The sequence below is a fragment of the Staurois parvus genome, unplaced genomic scaffold, assembly GCF_062004578.1.
Source record: "Staurois parvus isolate SC_StPar_1 unplaced genomic scaffold, SC_StPar_1.0 ptg000529l, whole genome shotgun sequence".
NCBI classification, from domain to species: Eukaryota; Metazoa; Chordata; class Amphibia; order Anura; family Ranidae; genus Staurois; species Staurois parvus.
This window is the reverse complement of record NW_028318325.1, coordinates 234,439-253,462: the sequence shown is the minus strand read 5'-3', so window position 1 is coordinate 253,462 and position 19,024 is coordinate 234,439. Positions and strand designations below refer to the sequence as shown.

Below are 19,024 nucleotides of genomic sequence, written 5' to 3'. Positions count from 1 at the left end.
TGCTGGAGGACTCCGCTCCTTCCTCTATAACTCTCCTCTCCTGAAATACTCTGCACTGCTGGAGGACTCCGCTCCTTCCTCTATAACTCTCCTCTCCTGAAATACTCTGCACTGCTGGAGGACTCCGCTCCTTCCTCTATAACTCTCCTCTCCTGAAATACTCTGCACTGCTGGAGGACTCCGCTCCTTCCTCTATAACTCTCCTCTCCTGAAATACTCTGCGCTGCTGGAGGACTCCTCTCCTTCCTCTATAACTCTCCTCTCCTGAAATACTCTGCACTGCTGGAGGACTCCGCTCCTTCCTCTATAACTCTCCTCTCCTGAAATACTCTGCACTGCTGGAGGACTCCGCTCCTTCCTCTATAACTCCTCTCCTGAAATACTCTGCGCTGCTGGAGGACTCCGCTCCTTCCTCTATAACTCTCCTCTCCTGAAATACTCTGCGCTGCTGGAGGACTCCGCTCCTTCCTCTATAACTCCTCTCCTGAAATACTCTGCGCTGCTGGAGGACTCCGCTCCTTCCTCTATAACTCTCCTCTCCTGAAATACTCTGCACTGCTGGAAGACTCCGCTCCTTCCTCTATAACTCCTCTCCTGAAATACTCTGCACTGCTGGAGGACTCCGCTCCTTCCTCTATAACTCCTCTCCTGAAATACTCTGCTCTGCTGGAGGACTCCGCTCCTTCCTCTATAACTCCTCTCCTGAAATACTCTGCACTGCTGGAGGACTCCGCTCCTTCCTCTATAACTCTCCTCTCCTGAAATACTCTGCGCTGCTGGAGGACTCCGCTCCTTCCTCTATAACTCCTCTCCTGAAATACTCTGCACTGCTGGAGGACTCCTCTCCTTCCTCTATAACTCTCCTCTCCTGAAATACTCTGCACTGCTGGAGGACTCCGCTCCTTCCTCTATAACTCTCCTCTCCTGAAATACTCTGCACTGCTGGAGGACTCCGCTCCTTCCTCTATAACTCTCCTCTCCTGAAATACTCTACGCTCCTGGAGGACTCCGCTCCTTCCTCTATAACTCCTCTCCTGAAATACTCTGCACTGCTGGAGGACTCCGCTCCTTCCTCTATAACTCTCCTCTCCTGAAATACTCTGCACTGCTGGAGGACTCCGCTCCTTCCTCTATAACTCTCCTCTCCTGAAATACTCTGCACTGCTGGAAGACTCCGCTCCTTCCTCTATTACTCTCCTCTCCTGAAATACTCTGCACTGCTGGAGGACTCCGCTCCTTCCTCTATAACTCTCCTCTCCTGAAATACTCTGCGCTGCTGGAGGACTCCTCTCCTTCCTCTATAACTCTCCTCTCCTGAAATACTCTGCACTGCTGGAGGACTCCGCTCCTTCCTCTATAACTCTCCTCTCCTGAAATACTCTGCACTGCTGGAGGACTCCGCTCCTTCCTCTATAACTCCTCTCCTGAAATACTCTGCGCTGCTGGAGGACTCCGCTCCTTCCTCTATAACTCTCCTCTCCTGAAATACTCTGCGCTGCTGGAGGACTCCGCTCCTTCCTCTATAACTCCTCTCCTGAAATACTCTGCGCTGCTGGAGGACTCCGCTCCTTCCTCTATAACTCTCCTCTCCTGAAATACTCTGCACTGCTGGAGGACTCCGCTCCTTCCTCTATAACTCCTCTCCTGAAATACTCTGCACTGCTGGAGGACTCCGCTCCTTCCTCTATAACTCCTCTCCTGAAATACTCTGCACTGCTGGAGGACTCCGCTCCTTCCTCTATAACTCCTCTCCTGAAATACTCTGCACTGCTGGAGGACTCCGCTCCTTCCTCTATAACTCCTCTCCTGAAATACTCTGCACTGCTGGAGGACTCCGCTCCTTCCTCTATAACTCTCCTCTCCTGAAATACTCTGCACTGCTGGAGGACTCCGCTCCTTCCTCTATAACTCCTCTCCTGAAATACTCTGCACTGCTGGAGGACTCCGCTCCTTCCTCTATAACTCCTCTCCTGAAATACTCTGCACTGCTGGAGGACTCCACTCCTTCCTCTATAACTCTCCTCTCCTGAAATACTCTGCACTGCTGGAGGACTCCGCTCCTTCCTCTATAACTCCTCTCCTGAAATACTCTGCTCTGCTGGAGGACTCCTCTCTTTCCTCTATAACTCTCCTCTCCTGAAATACTCTGCACTGCTAGAAGACTCCGCTCCTTCCTCTATAACTCCTCTCCTGAATACAGTAGCGCACTCACCAGTTGAGGGTCGATTTCCTCATTCAGAAGAGCTTCATTCTTTATCATTGCCACTCGCTGGGCAAAACGACATGTAGAAATTGATTCCTAGAAAACACATGTATGATATTACATCACTTTCTATATATAATAAATAGGAGATAATGAATTTTGTTAAACATTTTTATTCTATTAATTCTGTAAGAACGTTTGTTCATTTTTCTAATCATTAGTGGACTCAAACTGACGTCCGAAAATTTGAATAAGGGGGATGGAAAAGTTTTCTCGAATGTACAAATTTCTAGCTTTGGTAAAGTCCATGAATTCCAAAATAAAATGATATCTTAAAGCGGAGTTTATGAAGCACTTCCAGTCTGGACACTTTCCCCCCCTTCCAGTCCGGACACTTTCCCCCCCTTCCAGTGCGGACACTTTCCCCCCCTTCCAGTCCGGACACTTTCCCCCCCTTCCAGTCCGGACGCTGTCACCCCCTTCCAGTCCGGACGCTTTCCCCCCCTTCCAGTCCGGACGCTTTCCCCCCCTTCCAGTCCGGACGCTTTCCCCCCCTTCCAGTCCGAACACTTTCCCCCCCTTCCAGTCCGGACACTTTCCCCCCCTTCCAGTCTGGACACTTCCCCCCCTTCCAGTCCGGACACTTCCCCCCCTTCCAGTCCGGACACTTTCCCCCCTTCCAGTCCGGACACTTTCCCCCCCTTCCAGTCCGGACACTTTCCCCCCCTTCCAGTCCGGACACTTTCCCCCCCTTCCAGTGCGGACACTTTCCCCCCCTTCCAGTCCGGACACTTTCCCCCCCTTCCAGTCCGGACGCTGTCACCCCCTTCCAGTCCGGACGCTTTCCCCCCCTTCCAGTCCGGACGCTTTCCCCCCCTTCCAGTCCGGACGCTTTCCCCCCCTTCCAGTCCGAACACTTTCCCCCCCTTCCAGTCCGGACACTTTCCCCCCCTTCCAGTCTGGACACTTCCCCCCCTTCCAGTCCGGACACTTCCCCCCCTTCCAGTCCGGACACTTTCCCCCCTTCCAGTCCGGACACTTTCCCCCCCTTCCAGTCCGGACACTTTCCCCCCCTTCCAGTCCGGACACTTTCCCCCCCTTCCAGTGCGGACACTTTCCCCCCCTTCCAGTCCGGACACTTTCCCCCCCTTCCAGTCCGGACACTTTCCCCCCCTTCCAGTGCGGACACTTTCCCCCCCTTCCAGTCCGGACGCTGTCACCCCCTTCCAGTCCGGACGCTTTCCCCCCCTTCCAGTCCGGACGCTTTCCCCCCCTTCCATTCCGGACACTTTCCCCCCCTTCCAGTCCGGACACTCCCCCCCTTCCAGTCCGGACACTTTCCCCCCCTTCCAGTCTGGAGACTTCCCCACCCCCCCTTCCAGTCCGGACACTTTCACCCCCTTCCAGTCCGGACACTTTTCCCCCCTTCCTGTCCAGGCCAATTTTCAGCTTTCAGCGCTATCACACTTTGAATGACAATTGCGCGGTCATGCAACACTGTACCTATATGCGTTTTTTAGCATTTATCAGATAAAACTTTATTTTGATGGTATTTATTCACCATTGGGATTTTTTTTTTTGCTATATAAGTGAAAAAGTCCAAAAAATAAGAAAAAAAAAGTGTTTTTCTTAAAAAATTTTGCAAATAAATAATCTTTATTTATAAATTTTAGCCAAAATTTATTCAGTTATCTTTTTAGTAAAAAAACAAAACAAATTAGTTTATAACCAAAAATTATAATTTTTCAAAAAAAATTTTTACATTATTTTATTTTTTTATATTATGTTTTTTTTTTTTACATACTGTCACCCTAGCAGTACAGGGTCACCATGGTGACACTGTACTACTTGTGGGGGGTGAGGTTTTTTTTTTTTTTTTTTTTTTTTTTTACACTGATTGCTTTTACACCCATAAAGGCTGTATAACCAATCATTTCTCCTCCTCTCAGAAGTGACATCTTGCTTACTACTCTTCCACCGGAGGACACAGCGGGCCCCCCGATTGCGGTGCTGCATGCTCCTAGGGAGGGCGCACAAGCAGGGAGCGGGGAGGTCGTTTATTAACGGCCACCGGACCCTGCACTGCTCCCTTCCAGCCATTTATATACATGGGCCGGACAGGAAGTGGTTAAAAGTCAGCAGCTAAAAAAGCTGTAGCTACTGACTTTCAATAAACACACATTTACCTGTCCCAGGGTCCAGTGACATGCTCATTCGCACCATCCCTTCTCTCCCTCTTCTCCGCCTGTTGCTGGCATCTCAACAGTGGGCACCAGGCAGTGACAGCTTGGGTACCCACTGCACATGCGCCAGCTGCTTTGTGCATTCCGATTGGTCTGGCAGTCTTCTGGGACCTGTGAAGATTCCCAAGAGACTGCGGGAGGAGAGGGGGTGGGGTCGAACTTCTGGCTTCACTGGAGCGAACTGAGCCAGAAGTGGGAGCGGGTACCTGTCAAAACCAAGTATCCGCTCCCCCCAAAAGGTGCCAAATATGGCAGTGAAGGGGGGGGGAGGCAAAACAAGTTTTAAACTACTTTCGATTTACATTCCAATGTTTTGAGAATGTTTGTACAATGTTACTTTGTATCTCCCGTCTGATCAATGTTTATAAACAATGTTACTTTGTATCTCTCTATCTCCTGTCTGATCGATGTTTATAAACAATGTTACTTTGTATCTCTCTATCTCCCATCTGATCGATGTTTATAAACAATGTTACTTTGTATCTCTATCTCCCGTCTGATCGATGTTTATAAACAATGTTACTTTGTATCTCTATCTCCCGTCTGATCGATGTTTATAAACAATGTTACTTTGTATCTATCTCCCGTCTGATCGATGTTTATAAACAATGTTACTTTGTATCTCTCCATCTCCCATCTGATCGATGTTTATAAACAAAGTTACTTTGTATCTCTATCTCCCGTCTGATCGATGTTTATAAACAATGTTACTTTGTATCTCTCTATCCCTCGTCTGATCGATGTTTATAAACAATGTTACTTGTATCTCTCTATCTCCCGTCTGATCGATGTTTATAAACAATGTTACTTTGTATCTCCCGTCTGATCGATGTTTATAAACAATGTTACTTTGTATCTCTCTATCTTCCGTCTGATCAATGTTTATAAACAATGTTACTTTGTATCTCCCGTCTGATCGATGTTTATAAATAATGTTACTTGTATCTCTCTATCACTCGTCTGATCAATGTTTATAAACAATGTTACCTTGTATCTTTCTATCTCCCGTCCGATCGATGTTTAAAAACAATGTTACTTTGTATCTTTCTATCTCCCGTCCGATCGATGTTTATAAACAATGTTACTTTGTATCTCTCTATCCCCCGTCCGATCGATGTTTATAAACAATGTTACTTTGTATCTCTCCATCTCCCATCTGATTTATGTTTATAAACAATGTCAGTTTGTGGACAAGGGGGCGCTCTTTACATCTGGAGGAAAAGAAATTTAACCTCCAAACACGGAAAGGTTTCTTCACAGTAAGAGCTGTGAGAATGTGGAATAGACTCCCTCCAGAGTTGGTTGTGGCCAGCTCAGTGGATTGCTGTAGGAAAGTCCTGGATTCTTTCTTGGATACACAGAATATAACTGGATATAACATTTATAGGGAAAGGTGATCCAGGGAATATCCGATTGCCTCTCGGGGGGTCAGGAAGGATTTTTTTTCCCAGCAGGAGCAAATTGGATCGTGCTTTGCTGGGTTTTTTGCCTTCCTCTGGATCACCTGTGGGTGTAGGATTATAATTTTTTTTTTTAATGGTTGAACTGGATGGACTTTTGTCTTTTTTCAGCCAGACTAACTATGTAACAGGGGCAGCACAGTGGCTACAGTAAGTGGTTAACACTTCCCCCTGGCAGTACTAGGTTAGTTGGTTCGACTCCCAACCACGGCACCACCTGCCTGGAGTTTGCATGTTCTCCCTGTGCCTGTGTAGGATTCCTCCATGTACTCCAGTTTCCTCCCACACGCCAAAGACATGCTGGGAGGTGAACTGTCTCCTGTCTAATTTGTCCCTAGTATGTGTATGTATGAATGTGAGTTAGGGACCTTAGATTGTACGCTCCTCGGGGGCGGGGACTGATGTGAATGTACAATATATATGTAAAGCGCTGAGTAAATTGACGGCGATATATAAGTACCTGAAATAAATAAACTGTAACTGGTGTCATGCTTGCAAGGCTCCTTTGGACAAAAATAATAAATGCGCATTTGTTTAACTGCAAAAAAATGTGCATTTATTATTTTTGTCCAAAAGGTGCACTTATCAGAATCTTCTCCACTCGACCTCTTCTCTTGTCCTCCTCACTCACCTGACTCTGCATCCTGTTCTTCTGACAAGTTTGAAATTGGCAAGTTTCTTGCTGTTTATGCTGTGAGGACAAGAGAAGAGGTCCAGGGGAGAAGATTCTGAGGCAGTGGAAGTCAAGATCTTGCCAGGATGGGGACAGAGCCCATCCCTGAATGGAGATCCACCATATTACACAGAGGAGGGAGTTCCTGTATACAGGCTGCAACACCCACTCATCCCTTAAAGGGGACCTCTGGCTGACTGGATCCATATACCACCCAGAAGTGCCTGACGTACCACCCATCCAGAGGGAGGATATCTCTTAACCTGGCTTCCTTAAAGGGGACCTCGGATGATTGATTTACATGCGTAGATTTTTTACGCATCTGGTGAGTGCGTATTCTTACCCCACTTTTTAAGCAGAAGCACTGAAGTGCCGCCACAGTGGGCACTCTACACACGGGCTGTCACCATAAGAATATTCATTTATATGGACATTATTATTATTTGTTCTACCTATTTATAGCGCTGCACTTTACTTACTGTTAGGACTGAGGTTTTATTTGGTTACCTATAGTGCATAGCTGCTGATGTTGAAAGCGCTCACTTTTTTATTTATTTACTGATCCCTCTCAGGGGCCACGCTGGACGAATGTAATAAGTTTGCAGACGCAACGCCGAACTGTGTTATACTGGAAAATAAGGCTTCACATTGACTCTATATACGCCTATGTGGTGAAAGGAGGACCTGTCTACGTACATCGATGTTCCTCTTTTCCATAGACAGTGTGGCAATCATGGTCGTCATGCAGTTGCCTCCCAGACTGTCCCGTAGTACAGACGTCATCATGGAGTTCCTATACGGGATGTGTGAGCGATTCCTCTCTGCCAGAGCAATAATGACCTGCAAGAGAACAGAAATCATACATATTGAGACTCCAGGGCTCCCCTATGGAATAAAACACTCAGACTCCAGGGCTCCCCTATAGAATACAAAACGCAGACCCCGGGGCTCCCCTATAGAATAAACACTCAGACTCCAAGGCTCCCCTATAGAATAAACACTCAGACACCAGGGCTCCCCTATAGAATAAAACACTTGGGTGCTCCCACTCGCTATTTGGAATTCCGATGTGACATTATCCAGTGTCTTTATTGATCAGGGGCCACGAGTCCCTGTGTAATTAAAGGAGAGGTTTGAAATCCAGTGCAGGGATGGTGGGAACCCCTCATAATGGGCACAGCGGGTGGACAGACCCGGGAACTCAGCAGAGGGATGGTGGGAACCCCTCATAATGGGCACAGCAGATGTACAGACCCGGGGACTGAGCACAGGGATGGTGGGAACCCCTAATAATGGGCACAGCAGGTGTACAGACCTGGGAGCTCAGCACAGGGATGGTGTAAACCCTCATAATGGTCCCAGTAGGTGTACAGACCTGGGAATTCAGCACAGGGACGGTGGGAACTCCTCATAATGGGCACAGCAGGTGTACAGACCCGGGCACTGAGCACAGGGACAGTGGGAACCCCTCATAACGGGCACAGTGGGTGTACAGACAAAGGAACTTGGCACAGGGATGGTGGGAACCCCTCATAACGGGCACAGCAGGGGTACAGACCTGGGATCTCAGCGCAGGGATGGTGGGAACTTCTCATAATGGGCACAGCAGGTGTACAGACCCGGGAACTCAGCACAGGGATGGTGGGAACCCCTCATAATGGGCACAGCAGGTGTACAGACCCGGGAACTCAGCACAGGGATGGTGGGAACCCCTCATAATGGGCACAGAAACAGTTCAAACCTTCAATATCCCGTCTGAGAGGGCAGGTCATATAAATGAGGATGATGATGTTCTTACCTGCTGTCCAGTGCAGTCAGAGGTGCAGGAGGACGCGTGGAGGTTATACAGAGCCATGTACACTGCATGCTGGGATCCAGCTGAATGGTGCAGTAATAGGAGGACACAAGGCTCAGTATTTGGATTTTACAAGGAAGAAATCGGAGGACAAACAGGTGTCAGTTCTCCAAGGTATGTCTTCCCTCCGAGATGAACAATATCTATTGTGACCCCCATCTAGACAAAGCCCATTCATAGCTGTTCCTCCGCTCACAGACCTCCACTACAAACCAGGACCAAAGACAACACTCTGTACATTGTGATGAGGGGTCACAGCCCCACCCACATCCCTCCTCCATGGACACACTGTGATCCCCGCTCTGTGATGCACACAATCGCCGTCTGTAGGTATTCCTTCCAATCCAGGGAAAGGGCAACTGAATCTTAAAGGTTCAGTAAGCCGTAAGGTGGGGGGGCATCAGGGGGCCTGTGTGGGGGCATCAGGGGGCCTCCGTGGGGCAGAAACACAAATGAATGGTTCCACATTCCCTCTGTATAGTCTTCCTGCTGCCTGCAGTGTTTGTAAAGCCCAAATGTTGCTTTTAGTTTTGGAAATAATGTGGAAGTATTAGAACCCGTCAGGTTTTTGTTGCTGTTTGTGTCCCCAGTAGAGAGATTCACCCTCTCCATTTGTCCTGGTGACCACTACAATAGAGAATGATGAGGAATCCAAAATGTAACACCGGAAGAGGATAACAAGGGTGCCAACTATCATAGATTTGCTAGACCAGGCCTTGAAATGTCCACTTGCCTGCTCGCCAATGGCGAGTGGAAATTATGGTGTGGGCGAGTGTGTCCCCCAGGGCCGTCTTGCTGAGCAGGCTTGGAGCTCAGGCTGGATCTGTCAGTGGCAGTGGGAGCCGTCAGACTGCTCAATAGCTGAGCGCAGTGAAAGCAAAGGAAGGAGTGCGTGCTGTGCTCTCTGCCTCCCCCTAGAGTGCAGTACCTGGCTCTGTGAGTGAACAACGAAGTACTGCAACTTTTTATAGGGCTGTGTGTGCGTGTTTGTGTGTTTCTGTGTATGCATGTACATGTGTCTGTGTGTATGTACATGTGTCTGCATGTATGTGTGTGTGTTCATGTGTGTGCGTACATGTGTCTGTGTGTGTGCGTATATGTTTTTGTGTGTACATGTGTCTGTGTGTATGTATTTCTGTGTATGTACATGTATCTGTGTGTATGCGTGACTGTACATGCCTGCGTGTGTATACAAGTGTCTGTGTGTGTGTACATGTGTCTCTTTGCGTGTGTGTACATGTTTCTGTGTGTGTGTACATGTGTCTCTTTGCGTGTGTGTACATGTTTCTGTGTGTGTGTACATGTGTCTCTTTGCGTGTGTGTACATGTTTCTGTGTGTGTGTACATGTCTGTGTGTGTGTACATGTGTCTCTTTGCGTGTGTGTACATGTTTCTGTGTGTGTGTACATGTGTCTCTTTGCATGTGTGTACATGTTTCTGTGTGTGTGTACATGTGTCTCTTTGCGTGTATGTACATGTTTCTGTGTGTGTGTGTGTACATGCCTGTGTGTGTGTACATGTGTCTCTTTGCATGTGTGTACATGTTTCTGTGTGTGTGTACATGTGTCTCTTTGCGTGTGTGTACATGTTTCTGTGTGTGTGTGTGTGTGTACATGTTTCTGTGTGTGTGTACATGTCTGTGTGTGTGTGTGTGTGTGTGTGTATGTACATGTCTGTGTGTGTGTACAGGTGTCTCTGTTTGTGTGTACATGTCTGTGTGTATGTGTGTATGTACATGTCTGTGTGTGTGTACATGTCTGTGTGTGTACATGTCTGTGTGTGTGTACATGTGTCTCTTTGCATGTGTGTACATGTCTGTGTGTATGTGTGTATGTACATGTCTGTGTGCGTACATGTCTGTGTGTGTGTACATGTGTCTCTTTGCATGTGTGTACATGTCTGTGTGTGTGTACATGTCTGTGTGTGTGTGTACATGTCTGTGTGTGTGTGTACATGTGTCTCTTTGCATGTGTGTACATGTCTGTGTGTGTGTACACGTGTCTCTGTTTGTGTGTGTTTTCATTGGTGGCGAGTAACTCTTAAGCCCTGTGCTAGACCAATGTCATATCTTGGGTCTCAATCCCAATGATGCCGTGTCCTGGGATGCCGTGTCCTGGGATGCAATGTCCTGGGATCAGAGTAAACCTTGAGTTAGGGCTTGTTCACGCATGAGGTTTGAGGGGGCGGTGTTAAAAATCCAGGATTTTACCACCCCCGACCACAAAAATGATGCTCCATGTCGCTTTCTTGGTGCTTCAAAGCCTCCACAGAAGTCCATGAAAACGCTCACCAACAGCACCTGAAGCATTTCAGAGGCTTTTATTCAGAGTTACCTTCGCTTTGTTTTGGAGGCTCTGCAGGTATGAGATATCCCAGGATGCACTGGGTAACCAAAAAACATAATCAGCAGTAACTTTTGGTCCATGGGTATATATCCTGGGAGTGTCTGGTGCAGACGTCACGTGTGGAGCAGCAGGAAGGGGAGCGGGGTCCAGACTGGAGTAGACGGCACATGTGGTATGCAACATAGGAATGCCATAGTGGAAGGAGTGCAGGGACCAGAGAGAGGACTGAGCGGCAGAAGATCAACAGAGCTGGAAAACCAGGGTGGGAGAACACATGGTGTGCAGTGTGGAAATAATATAGTGGATGGTAAGCAGAGACTGGAGTAGAGGAGGATCGGCAGAGCTGGGGGATACTACTGAGTGGGGGAATCAGCAGAGCTGTGTATTACCACTGAGTGGGGGAATCAGCAGAGCTGGGTGATACAACTGAATTGGGGAATCAGCAGAACTGGGGGATACTACCGAATGGGGGAATCAGCAGAGCTGGGGGATACTACTGAATGGGAGAATCAGCAGAGCTGGGGGATACTACTGAGTGGGGGAATCAGCAGAGCTGGGGGATACTACTGAGTGGGGGAATCAACACTGCTGGGGGTTACTACTGAGTGGGGGAATCAGCAGAGCTGGGGGATACTACTGAGTGGGGGAATCAGCAGAGCTGGGGATACTACTGAGAGGGGGAATCAACAGAGCTGGGGGATACTACTGAGTGGGGGAATCAGCAGAGGTGGGGGACACTATTGAGTGAGGGAATCAGCAGAGCTGGGGGTTACTACTGAGAGGGGGAATCAGCAGAGCTGGGGGTTACTACTGAGTGGGGGAATCAGCAGAGCTGGGGTTTACTACTGAGTGGGGAAATCAGCAGAGCTGGGGGTTACTACTGAGTGGGGGAATCAGCAGAGCTGGGGGATACTACTGAGTGGGGGAATCAGCAGAGCTGGGGGTTACTACTGAGTGGGGGAATCAACAGAGCTGGGGGTTACTACTGAGTGGGGGAATCAGCAGAGCTGGGGGTTACTACAGAGTGGGGGAATCAACAGATCTGGGGGTTACTACTGAGTGGGGGAATCAGCAGAGGTGGGGGTTACTACTGAGTGGGGGAATCAACAGAGCTGGGGGTTACTACTGAGTGGGGGAATCAGCAGAGCTGGGGGTTACTAATGAGTGGGGGAATCAGCAGAGCTGGGGGTTACTACTGAGTGGGGGAATCAGCAGAGCTGGGGGATACTACTGAGTGGGGGAATCAGCAGAGCTGGGGGTTACTACTGAGTGGTGGATCAGTAGACCTGGTGGTTGTTACTGCGAGGGGGATCTGCAGAGCTGGGGGATGTAACTGAGAGGGGGATAAGCAGAGCTGGGGGGTTACTACTGAGTGGGGGAATCAGCAGAGCTGGGGGTTACTATTATGTGGTGGATCAGTAGACCTGGTGGTTATTACTGCGAGGGGGATCTGCAGAGCTGGGGGTTACTACTGAGTGGGGGAATCAGCAGAGCTGGGGGGTTACTACTGAGTGGGGGAATCAGCAGAGCTGGGGGATACTACTGAGTGGGGGAATCAGCAGAGCTGGGGGGTTACTACTGAGTGGGGGAATCAGCAGAGCTGGGGGTTACTACTATGTGGTGGATCAGTAGACCTGGTGGTTATTACTGAGAGGGGGATCTGCAAAGCTGGGGGTTACTACTGAGTGGGGGAATCAGCAGAGCTGGTGGTTATTACTGAGAGGGGGATCTGGAGAGCTGGGGGATATTACTGGGGGATATAACATTCATTTTCCTGCCCCATTCGCACACAGAACAGATGTTCATGTACTTTCATTGGCTAAATTGCTATTAAATGTTTTTTTATAACTAGACCCCTTAGACTGGGTACTCACTTGCTCCAAGTAGTGCAGGGATAGGTTGATGTACTTGGCTTCCGTTAGCAGCTGTCCCCCCACTCCTGTCTTTGCTACTCGCTCAGATCCAGCCAGATCCACCAGGTGTAGCTTGGAGCGGCGGACGGTGGCGGAGCCGGGCTCCTTGCTGGACAGATGCATGGTGAATATGCAGTGGGAGCGGGTGGACGCCTGGTTCATCGGAGTCTGACAAAGACAGCAAACAAATCTGTTACTGCCGGAGGAAACACAACATTGGACACAACACAAGACTTACCAGAAATGGAGGACTTCTTAGCGGGGGTCCCATGTGTATCAATAAATCCTGTAGGTATTGTCCAGAGCAATACCCCCCCAGCACTGACCTGCACTACCCCAGGTAAAGCTGAACTCCAGGCAGATATAAGACACACAAATGAATGCAGCTCTGTAATCAATAATACATCATTCAATTGATTCTTTATAAAATACAAGTAGTAGACGTACCTGAATGTGACCTGGTATGAGCCTCTGACACTTATCAAACTGACCCCCAATGTAAGGGAGAACCTGTCCCCCTGACCACCAGTGTAAGGGAGAACCTATCCCACTGATCACCAATGTAAGGGAGAACCTATCCCACTGACCACCAATGTAAGGGAGAACCTATCCCACTGACCCCCAATGTAAGGGAGAACCTATCCCACTGATCACCAATGTAAGGGAGAACCTATCCCACTGACCACCAATGTAAGGGAGAACCTATCCCACTGACCCCCAATGTAAGGGAGAACCTATCCCACTGACCCCCAATGTAAGAGAGAACCTATCCCACTGACCCCCAATGTAAAGAAGAACCTATCCCACTGATCACCAATGTAAGGGAGAACCTATCCCACTGACCCCCAATGTAAGGGAGAACCTATCCCCATGACCCCCAATGTAAGGAAGAACCTATCCCACTGACCACCAATGTAAGAGAGAACCTATCCCACTGACCCCCAATGTAAGAGAGAACCTATCCCACTGATCACCAATGTAAGGGAGAACCTATCCCACTGACCCCCAATGTAAGGGAGAACCTGTCCCACTGACCCCCAATGTAAGGAAGAACCTATCCCACGGATCACCAATGTAAGGGAGAACCTATCCCACGGATCACCAATGTAAGGGAGAACCTATCCCACTGACCCCCAATGTAAGGGAGAACCTATCCCACTGATCACCAATGTAAGGAAGAGCCTATCCCACAGATCAACAATGTAAGGAAGAATCTATCCCACTGACCCCCAATGTATGGAGAATCTATCCCACTGACCACCAATGAAGGGGAGAACATATCCAACTGACCACCAATGTAAGGGAGAACTTATTCAACTGACCACCAATGTAAGGGAGAACCTATCCCACTGATCACCAATGTAAGGAAGAACATATCCCACTGACCACCAATGTAAGGGAGAACCTATCCCAGTGACCACCAATGTAAGGGAGAACCTATCCCACTGACCCCCAATGTAAGGGAGAATCTATCCCACTGACCACCAATGTAAAGGAGAACCTATCTCAGTGACCACCAATGTAAGGGAGAACCTATCCCACTGATCACCAATGTAAGGGAGAATCTATCCCACTGATCACCAATGTAAGGGAGAATCTATCCCACTGACCACCAATGTAAGAGAGAACCTATCCCACTGATCACCAATGTAAGGGAGAACATATCCCACTGACCACCAATGTAAGGGAGAACCTATCCCGCTGACCACCAATGTAAGGAAGAACCTATCCCACTGACCCCCAATGTATGGAGAATCTATCCCACTGACCACCAATGAAGGGGAGAACTTATTCAACTGACCACCAATGTAAGGGAGAACTTATTCAACTGACCACCAATGTAAGGGAGAACCTATCCCACTGACCACCAATGTAAGGGAGAACCTATCCCACTGATCACCAATGTAAGGGAGAACCTATCCCACTGACCACCACTGTAAGGGAGAACCCATTCCTATGGCCATGTGAACAGAATCCACCATCCGTCCCTCGGCCTGCTGCTACACTACGATCCCCATTCAGATTTCAGAAAAAAAGAGAACAAGTTATAAATGGATAAACTAAGGAGCGTAGATCCAATTATACAGTGAAGGAAATACTGACACTTGTTTTGTGTTTCTTCCATTTGTGAATGATTGCACCAACTGTTGTCACCTTCTCACCAAGCTGCTTGGCCATAGTTTGGTAGCCCAGTCCAGCCTTGTGTAGGTCTACCATCTTGTCCCTGACATCCTTGGACAGCTCTTTGGTCTTTGCCATGGTGGAGAGTTTGGAATCTGATGGTTTGATGGCTCCTGTGGACAGGTGTCTGTTATACAGGTAACACAATGAGATTAGCAGCACTTACTTTAAGAGACTGCTTCTAATCTCAGCTTGTTACCTGTATGAGAGACACCTGGGAGCCAGAAATCCTGCTGAATGATAGGGGATCAAATCCTTCTTTCCCTCATGAACATGCAGATCCGTCATCATTTGTTAGACGCATTTCTGCTGAATTTGTTGTTGTATTCTGTCTCTCAGTGTTACACCGAACATTCCATTGTTAGACCGATCATTTCTGTGTGAGGGGCGAACATTCCATTGTTAGACCGATCATTTCTGTGTGAGGGGCGAACATTCCATTGTTAGACCGATCATTTCTGTGTGAGGGGCGAACATTCAGCATCAGCAGGGGAGCAAATACACATTTCTCTCGCTGTATGTGCCATGTGGCCTTGAGAGGTCTTGGAATTAGATGCAGTCTTGACCGGCCAAGGAGAAGTCAACATCCAGAGCCTACTTCAAACAACTCAATGAAATGTATACAGGACTACCGGAGACAATGAATGAAATGTATACAGGACTACCGGAGACAATGAATGAAATGTATACAGGACTACCGGAGACAATGAATGAAATGTATACAGGACTACCAGAGACAATGAATGAAATGTATACAGGACTACCAGAGACAATGAATGAAATGTATACAGGACTACCGGAGACAATGAATGAAATGTATACAGGACTACCAGAGACAATGAATGAAATGTATACAGGACTACCCGAGACAATGAATGAAATGTATACAGGACTACCGGAGACAATGAATGAAATGTATACAGGACTACCCGAGACAATGAATGAAATGTATACAGGACTACCCGAGACAATGAATGAAATGTATACAGGACTACCAGAGACAATGAATGAAATATATACAGGACTACCAGAGACAATGAATGAATTGTATACAGGACTACCGGAGACAATGAATGAAATGTATACAGGACTACCGGAGACAATGAATGAAATGTATACAGGACTACCGGAGACAATGAATGAAATGTATACAGGACTACCAGAGACAATGAATGAAATGTATACAGGACTACCAGAGACAATGAATGAAATATATACAGGACTACCGGAGACAATGAATGAAATATATACAGGACTACCGGAGACAATGAATGAATTGTATACAGGACTACCGGAGACAATGAATGAAATGTATACAGGACTACCGGAGACAATGAATGAAATGTATACAGGACTACCGGAGACAATGAATGAAATGTATACAGGACTACCCGAGACAATGAATGAAATGTATACAGGACTACCGGAGACAATGAATGAAATGTATACAGGACTACCAGAGACAATGAATGAAATATATACAGGACTACCAGAGACAATGAATGAATTGTATACAGGACTACCGGAGACAATGAATGAAATGTATACAGGACTACCCGAGACAATGAATGAAATGTATACAGGACTACCGGAGACAATGAATGAAATGTATACAGGACTACCAGAGACAATGAATGAAATGTATACAGGACTACCCGAGACAATGAATGAAATGTATACAGGACTACCGGAGACAATGAATGAATTGTATACAGGACTACCGGAGACAATGAATGAAATGTATACAGGACTACCCGAGACAATGAATGAAATGTATACAGGACTACCGGAGACAATGAATGAAATGTATACAGGACTACCAGAGACAATGAATGAAATGTATACAGGACTACCGGAGACAATGAATGAATTGTATACAGGACTACCGGAGACAATGAATGAATTGTATACAGGACTACCGGAGACAATGGGGAGGGTTTTCTTTGTAGACTTTTTATGATCTTGGTCTACAGCTTATCTCACCAACAGTGATCACCAGCAGAGGACAATAACTTGCAGTTTGACATCTCTGGAGGAACTCCACCCTTCCAGGCCACTTTCTGCCATCCCACCCCCCTTCATTCACAATTTTTTTACAACCTTTTTCTAGGAATTCACTCCCCACTTCCTTTCCCAAACCATCATGATGTTTCTACTTCCAAAACCCTTCCATGGAGCCCCAGGCCGCAGGTATTCTAGTACGCAATTGCCAGGATGCGTCATCAGGGGGCTGGCTGTCTTTAAGATTTGCACTAAACCCAAATGCAAACATTTATTATATTGCAGCTTACCAATTCTTCGATGTGACGGCTGCATTAGCTTTTTTTTATTTTCACCTGGTGGTCCAGCCGATGTCTGTTGTTTTTTCAACAGAACAAGCTGTCCTGCAAATGTATGAGACAAACCGATAACCACTGACAGGGGTGCTTACAATGATCGTCTTTTATTTATGTCAAACTTTTATCCCCCCCCCCCCCCACTTAAAAAAAAAGCTGTTTCTGTAACTGCAGTATGAGCTGGATTTTGTCTTCAATTTGTTAGTGTATCTAAATCTGCTAGTCCATCTAACACTCCCCTCACCCCAGACTGACAATGCTGTTGTCTGCTATGCCCACTGTGCTCTTTCATCCAGAGCAGTGGTTCTCAACCTTTCTAATGCCGCGACCCCTTAATACAGTTCCTCATGTTGTGGTGACCCCCAACCATAAAATTATTTTCGTTGCTACTTCATAACTGTAATTTTGCAGTGGGAGGAGTAGTGCCCCATCATTGGTGTCAGTGGAAGGAATAGTGCCCCATCATTGGTGTCAGTGGGAGGAATAGTGTCCCATCATTGGTGTCAGTGGAAGGAGTAGTGCCCCATCACTGATGTCAGTGGGATGAATAGTGTCCCATCACTGGCGTCAGTGGGAGGAATAGTGCCCCATCGTTGGTATCAGTGGGAGGAATAGTGCCCCATCACTGGTGTCAGTGGGAGGAATAGTGCCCCATCACTGGCGTCAGTGGGAGGAATAGTGCCCCATCACTGGCGTCAGTGGGAGGAATAGTGCCCCATCGTTGGTGTCAGTGGGGGGAATAGTGCCCCATCGTTGGTGTCAGTGGGGGGAATAGTGCCCCATCGTTGGTGTCAGTGGGGGGAATAGTGCCCCATCGTTGGTGTCAGTGGGGGGAATAGTGCCCCATCATTGGTGTCAGTGGGAGGAATAGTGCCCCATCGTTGGTGTCAGTGGGAGGAATAGTGCCCCATCGTTGGTGTCAGTGGGAGGAATAGTGCCCCATCGTTGGTGTCAGTGGGAGGAATAGTGCCCCATCGTTGGTGTCAGTGGGAGGAATAGTGCCCCATCGTTGGTGTCAGTGGGAGGAATAGTGCCCCATCATTGGTGTCAGTGGGAGGAATAGTGCCCCATCATTGGTGTCAGTGGGAGGAATAGTGCCCCATCATTGGTGTCAGTGGGGGGAGTAGTGCCCCATCGTTGGTGTCAGTGGGGGGAGTAGTGCCCCATCGTTGGTGTCAGTGGGAGGAATAGTGCCCCATCGTTGGTGTCAGTGGGAGGAATAGTGCCCCATCGTTGGTGTCAGTGGGAGGAATAGTGCCCCATCGTTGGTGTCAGTGGGAGGAATAGTGCCCCATCATTGGTGTCAGTGGGAGGAATAGTGCCCCATCATTGGTGTCAGTGGGAGGAATAGTGCCCCATCATTGGTGTCAGTGGGAGGAATAGTGCCCCATCATTGCTGTCAGTGGGAGGAATAGTGCCCCATCATTGGTGTCAGTGGGGGGAGTAGTGCCCCATCATTGGTGTCAGTGGGGGGAGTAGTGCCCCATCATTGGTGTCAGTGGGGGGAGTAGTGCCCCATCATTGGTGTCAGTGGGGGGAGTAGTGCCCCATCATTGGTGTCAGTGGGGGGAGTAGTGCCCCATCACTGGTGTCAGTGGGGGGAGTAGTGCCCCATCACTGGTGTCAGTGGGAGGAGTAGTGCCCCATCACTGGTGTCAGTGGGGGGAGTAGTGCCCCATCATTGGTGTCAGTGGGGGGAGTAGTGCCCCATCATTGGTGTCAGTGGGAGGAATAGTGCCCCATCACTGGTGTCAGTGGGGGGAGTAGTGCCCCATCACTGGTGTCAGTGGGGGGAGTAGTGCCCCATCACTGGTG

At 48.2% G+C, this 19,024-nt stretch overlaps 1 protein-coding gene across 2 annotated transcripts in view; it reads right to left on the bottom strand.

The window, feature by feature from the left end:
* KIF6 (kinesin family member 6) overlaps positions 1–19,024 on the bottom strand; it is a 374,519-nt gene that overhangs the window by 250,803 nt on the left and 104,692 nt on the right. For both annotated transcript variants that reach the window (XM_089690367.1, XM_089690368.1), the window contains exons 7-9: positions 12,654–12,860; positions 7,276–7,419; positions 2,213–2,299 (exon numbers count right to left, since the gene is read on the bottom strand). In XM_089690367.1, coding sequence (XP_089546493.1) covers positions 2,213–2,299; positions 7,276–7,419; positions 12,654–12,860 — 438 coding nt within the window. The remainder of the gene's footprint in view (positions 1–2,212; positions 2,300–7,275; positions 7,420–12,653; positions 12,861–19,024) is intronic.